Source organism: Poecilia reticulata, chromosome 2 (genome assembly GCF_904066995.2).
Source record: "Poecilia reticulata chromosome 2, P_reticulata-male-v2, whole genome shotgun sequence".
In the NCBI taxonomy this organism is placed as follows: domain Eukaryota; kingdom Metazoa; phylum Chordata; class Actinopteri; order Cyprinodontiformes; family Poeciliidae; genus Poecilia; species Poecilia reticulata.
Window position 1 is genome coordinate 41,251,972 of NC_088831.1, and position 22,789 is coordinate 41,274,760.

Sequence of the window (22,789 nt, forward strand, 5' to 3'; positions counted from 1 at the left end):
TTAACACCGAGCCGTGTGATGAATGCGACGTCTATCATACAGGTTGAGCTCAAGTCAAAATTAAAGTTATAAACCATCTCAGAAAAAAAAAAAAACTTGCCAAGAGCAGTAAACACCTCAGACATGTGGAAAGTAAATAGTCCTGAAATGACTTGACTTCTGTCGCTTCGCTTCGGTGGGAATCTGTGATTCTGTCAGTGAATTAACTCCTTCAGTGTTAGAGCCGCTATAAGAGTTCAGAGTTAAGAAGTAAAGAGTTGTTGATTCTATTTTAACACCTGTAGATTTGATACGGAAACACTTTGTTTTAACACTGTATTTTAACTACTAATAATATACACTCTAGAGTTGCATAAACAGAAAGTGACTCTTATTATGAATCAAATCAGAAACTCACCTGAGGGGAAAAATGTGTTTTCTGGAAACCAGAGTCATCAAACTGATCTTTGTCTCCTAAACTTGAACTGATTTTCTGTTAACATTCACCATGTATGACTTTAGGAAACATGATATTGTTTCATATTCAGTGGATTTAATTCACTTTTGTTCAAAATTCAATCATCCTGTATTTAGGCTGGTGAAATAATTCCCATTACTGTGAGATGGATAATTATTATATCATTTAATTTTAAGTGATAAATTTGCTACATAAGATTAAACTCTAGACTATAGCAGTGACTTGAGGCCATTAAACTTGTTTTTAAAGGGCTAAAATAAATGTTTTTTACAAATATTTTTGTCCATCATCCCACATAGGAAGAAGCTGGAAGCAAAATGCACCTGAAAGAAATTCACTTTAGTTCAAATCAGTTCATCTATACAGTATCTGTGTTGCACATAGGTTTTCACTAGTTGACCATCATTTAATCTGTAATTCTTGTCCAGACTTGCTGCTACGTTCCACCAACTGATCTGATCCAACCCACAACAATGAAAACGGGTTTTACTGGTAGATCTTTGATCAACAGCAGAGTGAATTTTCAGTTTGTTTTCAGTTTGTCCATAGAAACTATTTGAGACGGTTATAAAGAAATAATTTAGCCAAGACTTGGTTTTTTATATCAAGGAAGATGGAGCTTTTTAATGTGTTTTTGTTCCTGCTATATGGTAAGATATTTTTCCTCTGTTCAAGCTTAAGTTTATTCTGCTGATCTTTTTTTTACCTTCTTCACAGTCAGTAAAATAATTACTAGGTATAACTAAGCCCATGTTTTAAAATGTAGAACCTTGCTCTTAGTCATAAAAAACAAATTGTGATTCCTTTAAGTTTATTGTGAAGTTATTTTCAGAATCAACAGAAAATATAGCAAATAAAGTCTCTTTACAGTAAATACATCATCCAGAGACACTTAGCATCACTGTAGCATCTTGTCTTTTCAGAACCTTAACAAGAAATAGTATCAAAGTAAAATTTATATCTCTACTGTAACACGTTCTGACACTGCTGATTGACAAGAGATTACAATCTGCCTCCCAGTGAGCTGAAAGTGGATCATTCTACCTCAGAGATGCACAAATGTGTCTTTTTTGCTGTTTTTCTTTCCCCTCATTAGTAGATATAACTGTGTAGACTCGTTTTGGTCTGCAGTTAGCAGCAGCTACGTATGTGTAGCTCTGGTTTCCTCTGAGGTCACATTTTCCTTCTATCATGGTTACAACACTGGATTAGGATTACAGGAGTAATGTTAGAGTGGCTCCACTCTTGAGTGACAGACACTTTGTGTTAATGTCCATGTTTATTCCACTTCAGCACCACCTACATGCAGGGTTCCACAGGGTCAGATTCAATTGTTCAGAAGAAGAACGTCTATTGGAATAATAATGGATGGAGCTATGAATCAGTTCTAGGGTTTATTCAGCAATGGGAGCCGAGAGTATCGTCACAAGATCATAACACGAGGGAAGCTAATAAAAAAGAAAGTACAACTAATAGCAAAGGCCTTTTGTGGAACATCGACTGGAACTGTAGTCAGAGCCTGGAGGGGTTTGATTGTGATGTGATTTGGTGACGCAACCTTCTTAAATAATTATAAAATAATACTCATAATCATAATCTTCATCTGTTGTTACATTCTGTTTTTTTCAGAGATGCATGTCTCACATCAATGACATAAAAGTCACATAAAATGCAATATGACCGTTTTGACTGCAGATACTTTGAAAATAATCAGATACATATCTGAATTAGTGTCACATATAAAATCAGATTTTTCCAGGGGTCAAAGATCGAATGTGGGCCATTAAAACTGCCATGAAAAAGTCACATATAGGCCACAAAAAAAGAGGATTTGGGTCGTATTTGCCTGCTGTGTGATCGTGGCCTGTCTTGAGGTCTGGTCTCTCTTTCATGCCTGCAGCTTGTTCAGATTGTTAGACCTCAACTCTTAACATGAAATTATAGGTTTGAACCAATTTAAAATCTATTCTGTGATCCTATCAGTCACAGAATGTAGTTTAAAATCGTTTTATTGATATATAAATACCCAAAGAGTTTGTATGCATTATCAGACAAAATAACTCCAAATATAATCCAGTCCTGAAGCTGTTAATAATGGCTCTACCTCATGTGGAGTGGAGGGAAATTATAGTTGACTAAAAGTTGCATTTCAAAACATGTTATTACATGTTCTTAGATGATTATTTTGTAAATAATTCAACTGGTTGTGCTAAAGTCGTGACAGTGATCCTTTTCTGTTTTTCAGTCACTCAACAATGAAAACTTGCTTAGAAATACAGAGAAATAAGACACAGTTTGGTCAATAGTAAATTAAATATTTATAGACTACATGTCTTTGGTTTAAATGTGTTTATTTTACCAAACTGATTTAAAATGTTCTTTATTTATTTTCTCAGCCTCTCAGGATTCTTTTGCTGTGACAGTGGAGGTTCAGGAGGGGGAACCATCTGTCGTTCTGCCCTGTCAGTACAACCAGAGATTACAAGAGATTGTTACAGTGAAATGGAGTCGCTTTGATCTCAGTCCCAACACTGTCCATCAATGGGACATAGCAGACGACTTTCATGGACAAAATCAGGTTTTCAGAGGAAGAACTTCAATGATACCTGATGCTCTAGACTCTGGTGATTTCAGCCTCACTCTGAGAGAACCTGAACTTTTAGACAGCGGCATCTACATCTGCAGCATGACTGAGAATCAGGAGGAAACAGCTCTGTCTGGCATTCAGCTGCATGTCAAAGGTCAGCTACCTTTCACACCTGGCAATTAGTAAAACCAGTTGTTTCCTGGTTTGTAATGTCTAATGAATAATCTTGGTTAAATATGGTCACTCAGCAACCATTGAGCTGATTTATGATCATGGTTTTGGTTAATAGGTTTCAAAAAATAATAAAACTGATCCTAAAAGGTTTTACTTTCTATGGATTTTTTTCAGTTTTCAATAATTATTCAACGACAGATATTCTGTCCTGATAATCATCCTGTAGTTGGCAGATAAACTAATTCCCACAGCTGTCAGAGTCTGCATAGTCTATTAGTTAAATATTTCATCACTTCCTTATTTGTGGATTCAACTTATTTTGGCTGAAATGTATCAGATTCCACTGGTGGAAACTTATTACATGGAGACATCAGCAGTAAAGATAACGGATATAAACTCCAGTTCCTCCCAATGACAGTTATTTACAGTCCAATTAAGTTCTAGTTGTGAGAGAAAACAAAAAAGGGAGGTTTATCTAATAAGGTCCAGCTAATTGCATGTTGATTTCAGACTCATTTTTACTGTGGCCGACATGCACAGTAACGGAGAAAACATGCAAACAAAAAAAAAGACACGCACACAAATGAAATGCAGCAAACATAAAAATAGATGCAAACAAAAAAGAATACAACCACAAATGAAGTGCAGCAAATTAAAAAGAGAGACACACTGTGCATTTTGAGTAAAACCTGAACAGGGTGGAATAAAAAGAGAGGAATCCTGGTTTTTACCACATTGGGAAAAACCCTGAAGCAACACTGTAGGCAGGGAGCCCAGTCCAGTTACCTGTTAGGTTAGCTAGACTTAGTGTAAAAGATTATTTAGATAAAGTTATGGAGCTGTTCAATATCCAGCTTAGGTCAGCAGAGCCTCTCTGTGCTGTTCAGTCTCCAGTGACCAGCTTGTTGAAATAACCAACAGGTTGTCAAAGTGTATAATCGCCACACTCCAGTTGTACCAAATGTACTAAGGGACAAAAATTAAGAGTTTAATCAAAAACAAACAGCATGGTTGTTGACTAGCAGAGATGGTCAACAGGAATCCAGCAAATAATAATCAATATTAATGATGATAATATCACTCCAATACTTATATTAAGCTGGGCTGGAACGGAAATTTTCTGTTAGCGTTCACCAACAGTTACATTTCCAAAGGGCAACATATTGTTATCCTATCTAGAATTATTCATACAAGAATTGATGTGATGAAATTGTGAAAATGATCCTTTTTCTGTATTTCATTAACTCTGAAGTTTTTCCCCTATTGCTTTATAACATTGCATAAAGCAGTAATATAGAGAACTGGGAGCCGGTTGGGTTATGTGATTAACTGGTTAAAAGAAAAAAGTCTATGATGCTTAAATTTTATAATTTTGATACACTGATTTATAACTTCTCTATTTGTCCTTCCAGCCTCTCAGGATTCTTTAGATGTGACTCTGGATGTTCATCAGGGGGATTCATCTGTTGTTCTGCACTGCCTGAACAGCCAATCATCAGAAGGAATTCTCACAGTGAAATGGAGTCGCTTTGACCTCAATCCCAACACTGTCCATCAACGGCGAGAAGGAGACGACCTACAAGCTCAAAATGGACTCTTCAGTGGACGAACATCCATGAGGTCTGATGCTGTAGATGTTGGTGATTTCAGCCTCACTCTGAGAGAACCTCAACTTCTAGACAGCGGTGTCTACATCTGCAGCATTCGTCAAGAGACAGAAGAAAAAATGCTGACAGGCATTCAGCTGAATGTCAAAGGTCAGTTACCTTGGTGTATGCCCGCTCACGCACACACACGCTCACGCACACACATGCTCATGCACACGCACACAAACACACATTCTTGTTTATGGACTTCACAGGGTCCGAAAGTAGAAGAGTGAGTTGCCGGGTGCACCCTTTCTAGACGTCCTAGATCTATGAAAAAAAAGCAGGCAAGTCCCCCCAAAAAATCTTGATACTAAAAATCACCTTCAATAAACACAATTTGAACCTTTATTTTACACGTCAGTTTTTCGGTCACTTGTGGGGCCCGTTTCTAACATTTATGCTTTGCGGTGTCCACCTTGCACACATTTCTAACATTTATGCTTTGCAAAGTCCACCTTTACACACATTTCTAAAATTTATGCTTTGCAAGGTCCACCGTACACACACATTCTTACATTTGTGCTTTGCGGGGTCCACATTTCTAACATTTATGCTTTGCATGGCCCATCTTTACACACATTTCTATGAACCTCGGAAACTGCTGCACACACACGCACGCACACACACGCACACGCACGCACACACACACGCACACACATTCTTGTTTATAGACTTAACGGTGTCCAAAAGTAGAATGGTGAGTTGCAGGGCCCACCATTTCTAGATGTCGTAGATCTATGAAAAAGTCAGGCAAGTCCCAAAAAATATCTTGATACTAAAAATCACCTTCAATAAACACAATTTGAAACTTTATTTTACACATCAGTTTTTTGGTCACTTGTGGGGTCAGTTTCTAACGTTTATGCTTTTCGGGGTCCACCTTGCACACATTTCTAACATTTATGCTTTGCAGGGCCCACCTTTAGACACATTTCTAACATTTATGCTTTGCGGGGTCCACCTTACACACATTTCTATGAACCTCGGAAACTGCTACACACACACACACACACACACACACACACACACACACACACACAAGCGCACGCAAACACACATTCTTGTTTATAGACTTCACAGGGTCTGAAAGTAGAATGGTGAGTTGCGGAGCCCGGAGCCCACCCTTTCTAGACGTCCTAGATCTATGAAAAAAATCAGGTAAGTCCCCAAAAAAATCTTGATACTAAAAATCATCTTCAACAAACACAATTTGAAACTTTATTTTACACGTCAGTTTTTCGGTCACTTGTGGGGCCTGTTTCTAACATTTATGCTTTGCGGGGTCCAAATTACACACATTTCTTACATTTATGCTTTGCTGGGTCCACCTTACACACATTTCTATGAACCTCGGAAACTGCTACACCCACACACGCACGCACACACACACACACACACACAAGCGCACGCAAACACACATTCTTGTTTATAGACTTCACAGGGTCTGAAAGTAGAATGGTGAGTTGCGGAGCCCGGAGCCCACCCTTTCTAGACGTCCTAGATCTATGAAAAAAATCAGGTAAGTCCCCCAAAAAATCTTGATACTAAAAATCATCTTCAACAAACACAATTTGAAACTTTATTTTACACGTCAGTTTTTCGGTCACTTGTGGGGCCTGTTTCTAACATTTATGCTTTGCGGGGTCCAAATTACACACATTTCTTACATTTATGCTTTGCTGGGTCCACCTTACACACATTTCTATGAACCTCGGAAACTGCTACACACACACACACACACACACACACACACACACACACACACACACACACACACACACACACACACACACAAGCGCACGCAAACACACATTCTTGTTTATAGACTTCACAGGGTCCGAAAGTAGAATGGTGAGTTGCGGAGCCCACCCTTTCTAGACGTCCTAGATCTATGAAAAAAAATCAGGTAAGTCCCCAAAAAAATCTTGATACTAAAAATCATCTTCAATAAACACAATTTGAAACTTTATTTTACACGTCAGTTTTTCGGTCACTTGTGGGGCCTGTTTCTAACATTTATGCTTTGCGGGGTCCACATTACACACATTTCTTACATTTATGCTTTGCTGGGCCCACCTTTACACACATTTCTTTGAACCTCAGAAACTGCTGCACACACACACACGCACGCACACTTGTGTGCGTGTATATATCCAAAAGTATTGTGTAATGCACCATTTGGGTCATAATCAATAATTGAATTCAAATGTTTCAATCACTTTCTTGGTTGCTGATATAAAATCCAGCATGTAAACATTCAGGTTATAACCAACATTAGTTGCTCTGAGAAGGTCAGTGGATTCTAAAGTTGCATCTTGACAGGATCCAATTCAAGTTCAATTCAGTTTATTTATATATTTATATATATATATATATATATATATATATATATATATATATATATATTGTGGGGGTTTTTTTACAAAAACATAATTTAAATTCAGCTGCACAGTGGTGCAGTTGGTAGAGCTGTTGCCTTGCAGCAAGAAGGTTCTGGGTTTGATTCCCAGCCCCGGTCTTTCTGCATGGAGTTTGCATGTTCTCCATGTGCATGCGTGGGTTTTGTCCGGTTTCCTCCCACAGTCCAAAAACATGACTGTTAGGTTAATTGGTCTGTCTAAATTGTCCCTAGGTGTGAGTGTGTGTGTGCATGGTTATGTGTCTCTGTGTTGCCCTGAGACAGACTGGAGACCTGTCCAGGGTGTAGCCCACCTCTCGCCCAGAACGTGAGCTGGAGATAGGCACCAGCCACCCTCCCGATCCCACTAAGGGTGTAAGAAAATGGATGGATGGAATTTAAATTCAGTCAAATATACATACTAATTAATTTTTGAGATCAGACCGTTCATTAAGTTCAGTTTATTATTCAAATTAGTTTAAAGGTTTTCTATCTAAGGAAACCAAGAGATTGTATTAAGTTACTGACAGGATGAATCCTGTGGAATGAGTCTGAGATGTTCTCTCTATTAAATGATTGACTTTAATAATAAACTGCAAGATACAAAGAATGACGGACAGCAATATGAACCAATGTTAATAGATCAGCAATCTAAATGTTCACAACACAAGTCTGGATGCCCAGATATGAGTTTTGATACGGATGTTATGAACAACTCATCATGATTTCTGTAGGATTCTCCACTCTTGATAGTTTATGCTTCAGTTGTTTTATGTCTTCCTCAGATTTTTAGCTAAAAGGTTTTGCTGGACACCAGCATGATAACACAGGGTGAAACTGGTTGTATTCATCCTGAAGTGATGTTAGAGATGTTTTCACTTTATTATTGAGTGGTTTGCAGAAGTGTGGACTAAAGTCATGTGTCTTAGGATCAAGTCCAACTGGAGTCACAATTTTTAAAACTGCAAAATTGACTTGCACACCAAAATCTCCTGGCTGTACTTTAGCTTGAACACTCATAAATTTCAACAAGCAGAAGGTTTGTTAAAATGGAAACTTACCTAATGCATAATTGTGGATCCTTACTTTCTACCAATATATTCTCATCCTGTTATTGTCAAGTTTTGTCAGGTTTGCTTTACTGTGTGATTTCCCACTTGAAAGGAATAGTCTCTACTATGAAACTTTTAACTGGTTTTCATTCAAAGAGCCTTCAATTTAGCTGATCCATCTTTATTTTTGTATGATGGTCACCATGGTAATTTTGCCTCTTTCCAACATCTGGTGAAAAACCTTAAAAGAATCAGAGCCATATCTATTACGTTCTGAAATTAAGATAAGTGTGACATAATCAAACAGATTTCCAGCCCTTCAAACCAGTTATTCCAAAAGTATAATAAATATTTTATAGTAAAATTCAACACCAATATATAAATTAGCATATTTATCAACAATTTGTTAAATACATTTTTAGTCAAAATTCTATTCAACATTTCTTTTTCACTTTCTACCATAAACAATAAACAAGAAACATATTTTTTTAAGTTACTCCTTTGATTTCAATAATATTAAAAACTGTTCCGTACAACAATCCGAGTCCATTTACTGCTCCAATCAGATTCAGGAAATGAACAAAAGCATTGTGAGGCTTAGTGGCTGTCCTTCAGTTTGTAGAAAACTGTTGCACAGTTCTGAATTGACATGCTACCAGCACTGTTTGCTTCTTGTGCTGTGGCACTTTTTCAAACAGAAGTGACAGATCAGTCACACCAAAAGTACTGCACTTTCTGATTATAGGAGATTGAGTCCACCTGGTTCTTATCACTAACAAGAAGAGAAGCTGCAGAAAAGGTGCAGCAGAGGGGAGTGGCTGCCTGGGAGTTCACCAGAACAGTATTAGTGAAATTGTGTGTTTTTGATATTGTAATGACAGAAATTCTTTAAAAAATAAATCATCTCCACTGAGGGGGAAAAACACACACACCTTGCAGTGACCTGCCCTACTATGATGGTGTCTGCCCCGGCCACCAATCAGCAGTGAGCTTCTGACTGCATCTGGTGCTCAGAGTGGGGAGGGTGGAAAACCATCCACCACAAAAAGAAACAAATGTGCTCAGAATGGGAAAAATATCTAAACTCTAACTGGTCTTTGTTTTTCCATAGAGATTTTTCCAACTTGGTCCAGTATTTACCTGGTTCTGCTGGTTCTACTTCCTATTTCTGGAGGCCTTTTATTTCATTTCCGACATTATTTCATGTCAGGTGAGTTCCTCTGACATCAGTATAAATACTAATGTCTAACATGTTGAGGTTTTCAGAGTTTTCCTGAGACAGATTGTGAATATTTCAGACAATGAAGCCTGTATTTATACAGAGAGATGAAAGAAGCTTCATAGTCATTGTTTTATTGTTGCCGTTTACAATTATGGATTGGTTTCCCTAAAATGCTGAATTTTCATAGTTTCCATGGTTAGGAACTGAACCCACAGTAACTCAATACATTTTTATGGGTGAATAAGAATAGAAATAATGAAGTTCCAGAAAAGGACAAACTGAAATTCCCAGATCCAGAGTTCTGATGAGTTTCTGTCTGTCCTGCTGAATATTCCTGCCGTCTCTCATCCACTAAACATACATTAAACCCACATTACAGGATGATGACATGAAGTCATTGAAACTCTTCTCCACTTTGGATTAATCAGTCAACTGTTTTTTATCTCAGTCAGTAAAAAACAACAGTAAAGTGGTTAATCTGTTGGTTAAAAAGCACAAATATGTCCATAACCATGTGGATGATAGTGGATCTTTTCTTCTGAGTCTTTGAGAGGAAGTTTAGAACAGATGGATCCTCTGTCAGCATCTGATCACTAAATCCTGAGCTCCACTGTTACTGAGGTGTTTTTCTCCTGGATTATCACTGAGGCTCCATCACTATGAACATCAACATCATCAGTTCTGCTGCTGTCAGTGCAGCTTATCTGTTTGTTTCTCAGTCTACAGGGTGGAGGTGGATTCAGGAGAGGAGTCTGTTCTGCTGCCATTTAAAACTGCAGCCTGTTTGCCTAAAGAAGTTGAAGTAATTTGGAGACACAACACTGACAGAGTGGCCCACGGGTGTTACAGGAAGGTTGACATGTGTTCTGTGAATTTCAAGAACTGGTCTGAACAACACAATCAGTATAAAGCCAGGACACTTGTAAAAGACGGTAAATTTGGAGACTACAGTTTGATCCTGAAGAAACCAGCAGTCAGAGACACAGGAACCTACAGCTGCACCGTCTACGATTACGGGTCAGAAAAAATCCTGAGTAAGAAACAGGTGCTGCTTAATGTAAAAGGTCAGTACAGAAAATGTAGATCATATTTCACCAATAATATATTTAATAATGGAGTTTGTCTTTATCATGAGTTATTAATATGAAGGTTATAATGAAATATGCTACAAAAATATAATCTACAATAATAAACCAATATAAATTATGTAATAAACAGCAGTAATACTAATAGATGCTATGAAATAAAATGTTTTTTCTTGGTTTTATGTAGCATTATAAAATTTTTAGCAGTACCAGTATTTATTCTTTCATTGATCTATTGTTCATACCCTCTTATCCATTCAGATGACACTGAGGTTTTGGTTCCTATAACCACTGGATTAGAAACGGGTTCAGCATGAATAGTTAGCCTTGACAAATGAAATATAAAATTACTGAGCTTAAATGTTTCAGTTTAGTTTTTCAGTTGCAGGATTAAACTAATAAATTTAATTGTATCTAAGCTTTTATTACAGTATGAACTTACTGTAAAAACAGAGTCAAACTTCTATTTCTCCCCACGGGCGACTGTGGCTCTGTGGGTGGCTCTGTGGGTAGAGTAGTCGTCTTGTAATCGGAAGGTTCGATTCCAGCTTCCTCCTGCCACGTGTCGATGTGCCCCTGGGCAAGGCACTTAACCCCAAGTTGCCTACCGAGCTGCGCATCGGTGTATAAATGTGTGTGCGTTTGTGAGTGTGAATGGGTGAATGTGGCTCTAGTGTAAAGCGCTTTGAGTGGTCAAAATGATCGGATAAAGCGCTAAATAAGTTCAGTCCATTTACCATTTACCATATTCTAACATTCTCCTCTCCTCCATCCAGCTGGATCTGACTCATCCATCATATCCATAGACTTTGGTTCAGGATTCAGTGGCTACGCTTTCAATGTTAAACTGAGACAGGAAGGAGGTGAGACCCAGATAAAGAGATGGAGTAATGGACTTGGACTAGACACCCCAAAGACTCCAACCTGCATCCTGTTTGATGAACATGAAGAATTTATGAAGTTTGGTTATGAAGCTGGAACGGCATTTTACAATATGAGAGGAGAAGAAGCTGAGAAACATTATTTCTTTGAAAGGTTCAAGACGGCTATCCTTAGGAAAGTAAGTAAAATAAAGATCTTCTTCTTTCTTGAATACAATCATCTCTATCATTTTGAAGTTCTTTCCATCTGAAGCAGATAGATTTTAACTCAATTACAACCATGAATTCTTACCCACCATGATAAGAGATTTACAGAAAGTGCAGACAAAGATCTTTACTCTTAATTTACCTGTAAACTTAAGGGACAGTTAGCAACATCAATTATATATGGAGAAACTTACAATGGATTCAAAGAGGAATTTCTTCCTTTTTTTACCACCTGTCAGTTGCTTTATGGTTTAGCAAAAAGGAAACTGAGAATTGGCAGAACTATTGAAGTTATTCTGATGTCTAAGGTGAAAGGTCAATTCAAGAATTTCAAAAGCAATATTGAGTATTTTCTATTTTTGCTTAAAGACTGGACAGACCGTCAGATTGATTGATTATATTTGTAACGGTCTATATATTCTATCTAACTTCACCTGTACATTATCAGTAACTTAATAAAGTTGCTTTACTGCTATAAATTTATGTCTTATTTAAAAGTAAAAAATAGAAAAAAATAACTTTTATCTTGGGTTAGTTTGAAAACTACACTAGTTCACCATCAGTAGATTTGATAAACAAACTAACAGACTGAAACCTGTTGACAGGATTACTGGAGGAGAGGAATTGAAGCTGCCAACAGGAAGAAAATGACGGAGCTGCAGGTTTTTACAGAGGTTCTGAGATTCCTGGAGGACGATGCTCTGAAAACCATCAGATCTTATCAAGAAGGTGGAGAGTTCACAGGTGATGACTTCACCTGGGTGCTGACTGTTCCTAAAATCTTGGAAGATTCCATTAAAGAGCTCATAATAAAATCTGCAATCCAGGTAACATCATGTTTTTAGAGTCATCATCTCTGAAATGTTCATCAGAATGAGACTTCTGATTTCTCCTCCAGGCTGGTCTTGTAACAGACGCCACTAAAGACAAACTGATGTTTGTTTTGGAGTCAGAAGCAGCTTTGACCTGGTGTTTGAAGCTTCAACCTGATGGTTTCATCACACAGAACCACAGCAGAGACTCACAGGATCAACCTGCAGGAGCAGCAGAACCTGATACCAGCTGTAACGGTACTGTGTGGATCTATAATGTCTCGCAGACAAACATTCAATATCTAATAGGTTTTGGTATGTCTTATAGGACAAGTGTAACATATGAATGGATTCTCTAGATGATCTGTTTGATCATATGGATGCAAGTAGTGTATAATGTTTTTTGTTAAATTTGCTCATAAGTGTTTTATCCATCTTTAAAACCACCATGGCTATGCTAATAATAATATATAAATAATAATTTCCTCCTCGATCTGATGGTTGTTTCAACCTCGAGCCAGAAACTGTGAATAAACCTTTTAAATCACTGAGGATGAATTTTGCTTCCCTTTTATTTGCTGAATAATTTTAATTCAGCCAGATTGGAGAGTTTTACAGTACCAGTTCATGTTGAGGCAATGTCTCAGCAACTTCAACAGATTTCAGTTATTTTTTTCCTTTAACCAATCAGAGGCAGACTTCCTGATTTTCTTCAGTTTCTTTAGGAACCATCAAAGATTTTCCAGAAATTTTGAGGATCACAAAACAGGTGCAAACTTTTTTGTGCACTTGGCCTAAATGTTCTTTGAGTTCAGCAATGGTTTTTGTCTTGAAACTCTCATAGAGGTCAGTTTTATTCAGTCTCTTTCTCTGTCTCATTGTTAAATCATGAACTCTGACCTTAACTGAACTGTGAGGCCTTCAGAGTTTTAAATGTTATTTCTGAATTATTCTGTGACTTCCTGAAGGAGTTCATCTCTTGTATTAACTTTGGTTTGTCAGTTTGTGTCAAGATTCTCTTTTTTTTATGTTTTCTCCATTTGTGGATATTGACTTTTATTGTATTTTCTGAGATCCTAGAGACTTAAAGTTGGCTTTGTTACCTTTTCTAGATCAATGTCAGTTTCCTTGCTTCTCTTCTTGACTTTATTTAGAGTAGACCATTATTTTTGCTCTGTTAAATATTTTAGCCTACATCATGTTGTCAGACAGGTTCTGTTTACCTGATTTATGTTTTTGAAGGTCTGACAGTTTCTGGTTGAATGATAAATATAGATTTAGTCTGAAACATGAAGGTGGACAGAAGATAATAAATTGATGAAATGATTAGTTGATATTATAAATAGGAAACTTGATTAGAAAACCACAGGAAGCAGCAAAGGTTTGTTGTTTAGATTAGAGAGCCCAGAGTTCACATTCAGGAGAATCAGACTCTTTTAAAGTGATCATGATCAATTGATTCAAGTTTTCTTAAGGTTTTAATTTCTTTTACCATTTTTTTCTCCTCTGACAACTAAAGAGGAATTTGTCTTTATTTCTTAACTCTCACCTTCAGAAAAAGCCCCTGAACTTAAAATATGTCAGTGATGATCAATAACCTTATTATATAAATACCAAAGACAATCATTTGACAGACAGAAACTATTTTATCTCCAAAGAGTCTTTAGTATAAAACTTGGCATCTAGAAGACGATCAGGATGATGGATCAATGAGGTCTAAAGACTTTCTGATACGATGTTTTAATGTTTCTGTTTGATCTTTATGAATTTAATGTATTACAGCAAGAATATATAACCTGCTTAAATTAATCAACTTTAAAAGATTTTAGGTGTTAAAAGTTAAACACAGGATGAGCCATTAATCTTTTATCCAACAATCTGGATTGAAATCCTTCAAGTTTTATTTTCTAGCATCTTAACAGCTGCAGCATCATCCAGCTCCATCTTCTCCTCCTCCAGCTGCTCTAACTTCTACCTCCAGCTCTGCAGAGCGACTCGTTGTGACCAAGTCCTTCCTCCTGCTGAGTTTCTCAGCAGCTGCTGCTTGGAGGAAAACTTCACTGTCAACTCTCAGTTTCTAAGTTTAAGGAAATAAATCAACATTCAGGTTGTTTCGTTTCAATTATTTAGAAATAAAAATGTTAATTATGTCAGATGTCCCATAACCACAGACTTTGAAATCACCAGTGGATCTGCAAACATAACACAAATAAATCAAAATCTCAACATGAAAAAATTAATATTCAGATTAAATAAAATGATCTCTAAAACATTTAACTACATACAGACACATTCAATTAATTAGAACATTATTGAAAAGTTTAAAGTTTTATTTAAGATTATAATATCAAATCAGACCTAGAAAACAAGATTTTTAATATATAACTTTTAAAAAGTATTTTTAAAATCTAACTTATGATTTTTATTTTCAAAAGGTTCTTTTAATCTGAAAAATTTGTCTTATCTGAACTCAAATCTGATTAAATATGATGGTATAATTTAGATAAAGTTGTTTTTTCAGCAACTATAAAAATTTTATAAATAATTTTAAAGCCAATGCAGACTTCATGAAGACACGCCCACTTTACTCTAAACACCTCAGACCTTCATCATCACAGTGACATCACTTCCTGTTAACATTGAATCCTGACACCTTCAGCATCATTTCTACTCAGATTTCTGTTAAAGTCTCTCTGTCCATTTTTATTATTTTCTTTCTATGATCGGTCTGAGGAGCTTTGACTCTGGATCATCACTGATCTGGAAAATTCTTCTCCAGAGATTTCCAGCATCACCATGGCAACAGAGACGGGATATAAATGACCTAAAAACCTGAATCTACCTGTAAAAACATTGATCATTGTTCATAGAGCAGCTCAGTGAAGTTTCTGTGTTTCTACAGATCCAGCAGGAGGTCAGGAGGTCGTTCAGTTTACTGTGGAACCAGAAGAAACCAAAGTCCTGCTGGAGACCCAAAGAGACGGGAAACGGTACCTTGTTGTCGACTGTGGAGGTAAAAGTTACTCACCATTATTTAAAGGTTTAGTGAGAGACGAGTTTTAAACACATTTTTATCCACAATAAAGATATTGAAGAGATGTTGTGTTGCACGGTGGATCAGCTGGTTTCTCTGCTGCCTTGCAGCAAGAAGGTTCTGGGTTTGAATCCCAGTCTGGGGTCTTTCTGCATGGAGTCTCCATGTTCTCCCTGTTCATGCCTGGTTTCTCTCTGGGTACTCCGACTTCCTCCCACAGTCCAGAAACATGACTGTTGGGTTAACTGGTCTCTCTGTTTGTCCCCCACAACTCTGTGGGGATAAATGATGGATGAATTAATCTCTTTGATTAATGTTTGTCGAATGTGAGTTAAAATGTGTGATAAGTTGTTTCCTGAGATTTTTCCATTAACATATTTTATTCTCTTCCTGTTTGTCAACAGATTACAGTCGCTTCACTGTTCATGAAGTCCTGAAAGGAGGAGACATGAAGACGCTGCATGAGGCCTCTGGAATATATTGGGGAGGAAGATATGTGGACGGAAAATTCAAACAGTTCCTGAGAGAAATCTTCTCTGATGGAGTCTGGAATAACTATGAACAAAACTTCCCCAATGAGGTTCAGAAGATGATGTATGATTTTATTCGTCTCAAACATTTGGATGAAGATGTTCAGATCAGTTGCCCGGGTAACCTGGTCATGTTGGCTCAGAAACAGAAAGAGATTGAAACTTTCTTTGATTCAGTGGAAGGAGCTTCCTGGGATGATGGATCCATCAGAATCTCCAGAGAGAAACTGAGATCTTTCTATGATGAGAGTCTGCAGGACATCACCAAGAAACTCAGAGAAATATTAAACAAAAATCTCAACATTGGGTTTATTGTGTTAGTGGGAGGATTGGCTGAGAGCCAGATTCTACGTCAGCACATCACTGATCAGTTTGGACCTCAGTATAAAGTCCTGTGTCCTCTTAGACCCCAGGAAGTGATTCTGAAAGGAGCCGTAGAGCTGGGGAGAAACCCAAAGATGGTGGAGCCTCAGAGGAAACGTCCAGCTTGGTTCAGATGGTTTTGTTCTGAATAATTCAATACTTTGTTTTTGTTTGGTTTGTCTGTTTTACTTATTGATACAATCGTAAACATTTTCCATGGTCTATATTTTTGCTGTTTTGTACCAGAAACCAAGAAAATAGTTCCAGACTTGAATTTGTAAATTGAATTAAAAATAAACGTTAATTTTTATTTAACCTGGTTCTCCTGCCTCCCTTCCGTTTGTTGTGGTTTTTATTGTTTTTTGTTTTTTTTGATGCATCAGGTCTGACCTGCTCACTAACTTTCACCTTTAGCTGCTTTTGACCTCCGACCTCTGAGGTGGGCAGAGTCAGAGCTGCTTCACCTTCATATTTAATGTCTTCAGGTCTGAAAACAACCTGCAGAATATCTCAGTTTCCAGGTCAAAGGTCAGTCTGATGGACTTTCTGCTGCATGTTCTCCTGATGTTGGTGATGAAATGAAGAGTCTGGTTCAGTTTCCTGTTTTCTTCTGGCTGCTGCAGAGAAATGGAGATGAAGGATCATCAGTCAGACTGAACTGCTGCAGCCTGTTCAGAGCTGAGATGAGATTCAGTCTCACATGATGGAGAATTATCACCTGGAGGCTCTTTAAATGTGTTTCATCACATTAATGTGTCTCATCTGGCTGTTTCTATCAGGATCTGAGCTGATGACCAGAACCAGATCAAAGCTGGTCACTGATCAGAGTGAGATCAGCAGCTGAAGCTGTTTACAGTCAGACATCATGAATCAACCAGCAGCTTCATCACCTGATGGTTTCCACCTGATCTCAGACTCTGATCTGCTCTCTGGGAATCAAACGTGTCGTTTCTGTGTGAATCTCTGAGGCTGAATGTGGGAACCAGAATCTGAGTCTCTCAGCTGTGAAGGATGTTTGTGAAACGGTCAACTAAGAAACTTTCTGCTTGACTGAACATCAACACAGTTTAGGGCTCATCTGTTGACTATTTTAATAACTTTTTATTTTGGACAACAAAAGGTTTAATAATATGTGATTTATGTTTTTAACAGAATTTGATGAAGATAAAACTGTCAACTGAAAAATGTATTTGTTTTTTGTAAAGCTTTATCTTATAATTACTGCTCTGAATGTGTTCTTTCAGCAAATTGATTTTTTTTAGTCTGTATTTTCTAGTTAACAATTCATTTTCTAAATTAGCTTAAATAACTGATTAATCATGATTAATTTGTTTCAGTTCTAAAGAAAATACATATTAGTTTTTTGTATTTTGTTTCTCTTCTTTCATGATTACTTCAGAAAAAGGTCCTATCTATAAAATTAACTGTTCTTTAGAGCTGATTTTTTTTAGAGCAGAAACGAACCATTTTCTTGGGTTTACACAAATCCTACTCAAGATACATGATTTAAAAAAAAAAATCTAATCTAATAAATAATCTTGAAAGGATACTTCAGTAAAATCATGTGGAGCTCATGTCAGGTTAAGTTTTGACAAGTAGTTGTCAGTTTGGAAAACATCTATATATGATGGTGTGTTGGAAATATGATAACAAAATCTTGACTATGTGCAAATGGCTTAGTAATAACTCAGAAGGATATTGCCTTAAATTAGTTTTAACTATGGTTCACATAACTTCCTGTTTGAGTTGTGATGCTTTTATTTTGAAGGGACAATTTGTAACTGTCAGCGCAAATTCAGCTTAACGACAATCAAACGACAGATGAATTGTAACAGAGCTTATAAAATGTATCTTATTATTAGCAACCCCATTAATGAAAACAAAATGTATGTTTATGATGTAAATAAGTAATTATTTTAAATGTTGTGTAATTTAAACAGGGTATTTTTTTTTTACTATATGCCAGAAATTAAATTTACGTTGTATTTTAAGTTAAGCTCAAATTCATCAGTAAAGCATGTAAAGAATGCTATAAGTAATATGGCCTAAATTATATTTGTTTCTTTATGTTCCATTTGCCTCAAGACATGCAAAAAAAGTTGATCATTTGAACAATTTTTCTGTTGAGAATCCCACAGAATGAGCAGTCTTGATTAAATGTTACTGATTGAATTAATAAACTGAACCTGGAAATTGTTTTGAAACTTAAATCAATTAAAAGGAGCCACTATGGCTCATAGCTTTGTTGATTATCTGGTCATATTATGGTGGAGCCAGTTAGTACAGAACATTCTGTCAGTACACAATTTTCTGTACTAACTGAATTTCGTACATCATTTCTGTACTAACAGAAATTAATAATAATTTGTTAGTATTAATTATGTTAAAACTAGCATATTTTATCTGTTAATACAGAATAACCCCCGCCCAGATTCACAATCTAGGGGGAGCAAGAAAGAAAATAATTCAGAACCACTAAAATATGCACAAAAATGTAAGCGAGAAAGAAACATGTGCAAGACCGATCAGAACATTTATTTTGTCGCATCATCCTTATAAACCACATCAGTGGAGTTATTTTTGGAGACTTTTACTTTGAAAGTCTTTTTTTTTTTCAAGTTGAAGTGAAAGTGAAAGAGGATTTCAGGCTTACCCCGACTGTTAATGAGGCGACCTTAGATGTTAAAGGTTAAATTTGATATACCAACGTTAAATTTGAACTATTTTTTGTTTTAGTCTGAGGAAATGTTTAAATGAATCATTAAGAAATCCTTTAGTAAGGATTTTGCTTTTGTAAATATAGGACTATGTGGTTCTTTGCTGCGTTTGTGTTTCTCCTGTACGGTGAGTTATTTTTTCCTTTCTCCCAGCTCATACATTTATTTAGCTAATCTTTTCTTTTCTTTCTTCAAAGTCAATAAACTATTTTTTGTTTACATGCTCAGCAATACTTAAAAATTTATCATGTTTAGAGCAGAAGAAGCCATGTCTATTTTTCCTAGTTTATTGTAAGTTGTTTTTCTTGATTAAGTCTAAATAATATATGAAAAATAACCGGTATCTTGATAATAACTGCGTCATGCAGAGACGTTTTAGGATTATGTCCGAAAACCGTTGAACCACATAGTGTTGAAGTAAAACTTGGACCTCTGCGCACAACTTTCGGTGCAGGACTTAAGTTGCTGCAGTCGCAGGTGTTCTTTTGCGCTTTTTCTCTGTGGCGGCGTTCAACTCCACAACTTTTTCCGCAGTTTTGCTCCAATACCACGGTTTTATGTTTATAGAATCCTATACATTCTGTAATTCCTTCTCGAAGCGAGGGCGGTTCGCTCGATTAACAAGCTGTGACGCCTTCCTGGAGTAGAACTCGGCTGAGCTACTTCTGCCTGGCAACAACAAAGTCAGAGAGCACGATAAGGACCTCGCTGCAGCAAACAGAGCTGCAGGCGGGGACGGACCACATAGGAGTCTCATTGCTGGGTTTCAGATGACGCCTGTACATCTGTAAGCTATATTTTTGTGTCCTGGCATGGTTGTCCTCAGAGTGCTAACTTTATAAGCAGCTACCAGAGTCCCGGACAGAAAATAGAATATTTATTCAGTGGGATTTAAATGCTAAAAAAAAAAAAAATAAATAACATACTCAGCCATACAGTCAATGTGAGCTGTGACTATTCCCCACATGGTACGTGCTGGACACATACTATATTCGTGTCCAGACACGGAGATAGTGTTTCCGTAGTTGCAGCGAATCGTTGACCTACATTGGACCTGTCCCTTCATAATATAGCGACTCAACATTAACGTACAACTCCAGCAAGAATTTGCGTTTACAGAAGCTAAATAAATTATTTACCAGGAGATTCAAGCTCATAAAATAAAGATGGGTTAGTTCATTGTTAGCGGTAGCATCGTTATCGTAGACTAATTACTTAAAATAGCACAACTACTCACCCGGTAGAAACAAATGGACATCCGTTTGATGGTGCTTTTGATCCTAAATGCTTGACCCAACTTGAAACTAAATGATTGTATTCTCCAGGCTTTTGAAAGCTTTATTCTGGCTCATTGTATAAGATGAGGTCTGCAGGTCCAGTTAATGACGTGGATCGCCCGATGCGGGTAAATCCTCAAGATTTAAGATAAGTCTTTTTTTTTTTTTTTACCAAGATAATACGGATCATATCCTAAATATATGCGTATTTTTTTCTAGATGCCTCGTCTGTTCCATGCTATTCAGGGCATTAGCATACTCGTGATCAATTTTGATTTGTTTTGAATCGGAGAATTCCCCTTCTTGGCCCTCCATCTGAATTTTGCGTGTCATCCGGGTCACATGACTGAAACTCAGCAATATCTTATTTGGAAATGGGACCATTATACTCCGGAAGTGAATGGGGCGCTATTTCCGATATTATCAGCATTCTCCCGTTTTTAGTTTTAACATTTCATTTCCTTGACTGGTTTGGTCACATGAGCTGCAGAATAACAAACTTGTAAAAATATTTTCAATGGCAGATAAAATTGCAGGTAAATAATGGTGAAACCTAAAACAATTATTATCTCAACTATTTGCTGAAAGAGCATATAAGACAGAAGAAATATTTTACCAGAGAGCATCCATCCTCTTTTTTCATCAGTTGTAACCTCTGAGCTTATGAAGGTGGTATTGTGTTCTCTATGGCACTGTCATTTTTTGACAGTGCAATAGTTTTTCTTAACCAAACTAAATGATAACATTTACCTATAGCATGGTAAGTGTTTTTCTTGATGCACAAATTGTTGATATTGTGATTCTATGAATGTGTTTTATTTGATCATTTTAGAGTCAAAGGAACATTTTCATCATGAAAGATAAAATAGTTTAATATTATTTTTTCCTATATATAAGACTACCAACAAAAAAATTCTCAGAATAATATATATGGTATCATAAAAGCAGAAATGTGAATTTTTACTTGTATCTGTTTAACAACTCTGGTTGTTTGTTATACTGTTTGCTAAGCAAGAAAGACATCTCTTATGTTAATATTTTCATGAAAAATTATATTGTTTTTCACAGGTTGAAGTCTGTGAAAAAATGGCTAATTTATTAAAACTAAGGAGTCACAACAGTTTTTTATGAGCTTTTAATTGATATCCTATTTGTTATTAATATATTATTGACAAGCTATGGGTTTTCCAGGTTATGTGAATCAAAGACTCCAATTCAATTCTGAGTTTTGTTATGTTGTATTTTATAAAGAATATGTATTTACTACATTTTGCTGTAGAAAATCTGCATTTGAATTTCAAACATGCTGATAATTACAGTTTTGATTGTGTCTCTATTGTGCTGGAAGTCTGAATGGTTTAAAGCAGTGTTTCTCAACCTTTTTTGGGCCAGCGCCCCCCTAGCATTTATCCAGGTCCCTCACCGCCCCCCCACCAAAGAGTTTGCAGGCTACTTTGCACTGACCATTATTTTATCATTAATATTACTATCACTATTATAGATATTTTGATTTTTATGCTTGTTTCTGTATTTATCATCAAAAATAATTTCCCAGAGAACAAAAAAGTCATGGGAATAGAAATTATTTTCACAGGTGTCTACAAAAAATGCAATGAACATTCAAGTTAAAATTTGTAGGCCTAACAGCAGCCAATCAGAGTGGAAAAAATATTATTATTTTGTGCCATTTTCTAGTTGTTAAATATTCCACAAAATTACCAGATAAAAGGTGTTCAACATGCCAGTTTAAACTTTGAACTATTTGCAAAACAACTGAGCTCTGCAACATTAAAACATGGGTAGAACTGTAACTACATTAATCATAGCTCTTCTTCTCTTCAGTGTTTCTGTTTCTGGTGGTGCAGCTCTGTGCTGCCTTCAGGAGAATGGGACATCAGAGTATCATCCATAAAACTTCACCCTCATGGCATTTATTGTGCAAACCAGAGCTTTCAGTGGAAAAACAAAAGTTCCAGGTCCTTTTAATGCCATACAAATATGAGACAGAAACATGGATTATATCTTTATATATACCTGTCTATTGATTATAGATTAATAGTTTTACTAGTCAGAAATTACAAAGAACAAATCTGGTTCTTAATCAAATCCTAATGAGTCAAATTGAAAGTGTCATGGTGTCATCAGCCTCATGACAATAACACTGACATGAAAAATAATATTGAAGAAATATAAATAAGTGATAAGTTATTTACTGTTATGGTCTGTAAGATATATTTATTCTCAGTACTAGATGTGGTCTCAACAAACCCATGACACTTCAACAATATTATTTTACCTTTTATCTGGAAATAGTGTCTGTTCATTCTTTCCATACAGTCCTCTG

At 36.5% G+C, this 22,789-nt stretch overlaps 2 protein-coding genes across 2 annotated transcripts in view; both read left to right on the top strand.

Moving 5' to 3' along the window:
* Window positions 1–961: 961 nt before the first annotated feature.
* LOC103461776 (heat shock 70 kDa protein 12A-like) lies at window positions 962–16,727 on the top strand. The gene is made up of 10 exons (XM_081604641.1): window positions 962–1,107; window positions 2,854–3,198; window positions 4,631–4,975; window positions 9,429–9,527; window positions 10,259–10,603; window positions 11,401–11,684; window positions 12,318–12,539; window positions 12,611–12,782; window positions 15,427–15,537; window positions 15,963–16,727. The coding sequence occupies exons 1-10, from the start codon at window positions 1,071–1,073 to the stop codon at window positions 16,601–16,603; spliced, it is 2,601 nt and encodes an 866-aa protein (XP_081460767.1). The 5' UTR covers window positions 962–1,070; the 3' UTR covers window positions 16,604–16,727.
* A 2,280-nt stretch (window positions 16,728–19,007) lies between these two features.
* The window catches only part of LOC103461828 (uncharacterized), a 46,769-nt gene continuing 42,987 nt past the window's right edge, over window positions 19,008–22,789 (top strand). Inside the window, exon 1 of the mRNA XM_081604638.1 lies at window positions 19,008–19,295. Coding sequence (XP_081460764.1) covers window positions 19,259–19,295 — 37 coding nt within the window. The 5' untranslated portion in view covers window positions 19,008–19,258. The remainder of the gene's footprint in view (window positions 19,296–22,789) is intronic.

Bases quoted from the DNA above. Each gene is read 5' to 3' on its own strand.
- LOC103461776 (XM_081604641.1), top strand. From the start codon at position 1,071: ATGGAGCTTTTTAATGTGTTTTTGTTCCTGCTATATG. The intron at 9,528-10,258 runs GTGAGTTCCTCT...TTTGTTTCTCAG, and splicing joins CCGACATTATTTCATGTCAG to TCTACAGGGTGGAGGTGGAT. The intron at 12,540-12,610 runs GTAACATCATGT...TTTCTCCTCCAG, and splicing joins TAATAAAATCTGCAATCCAG to GCTGGTCTTGTAACAGACGC.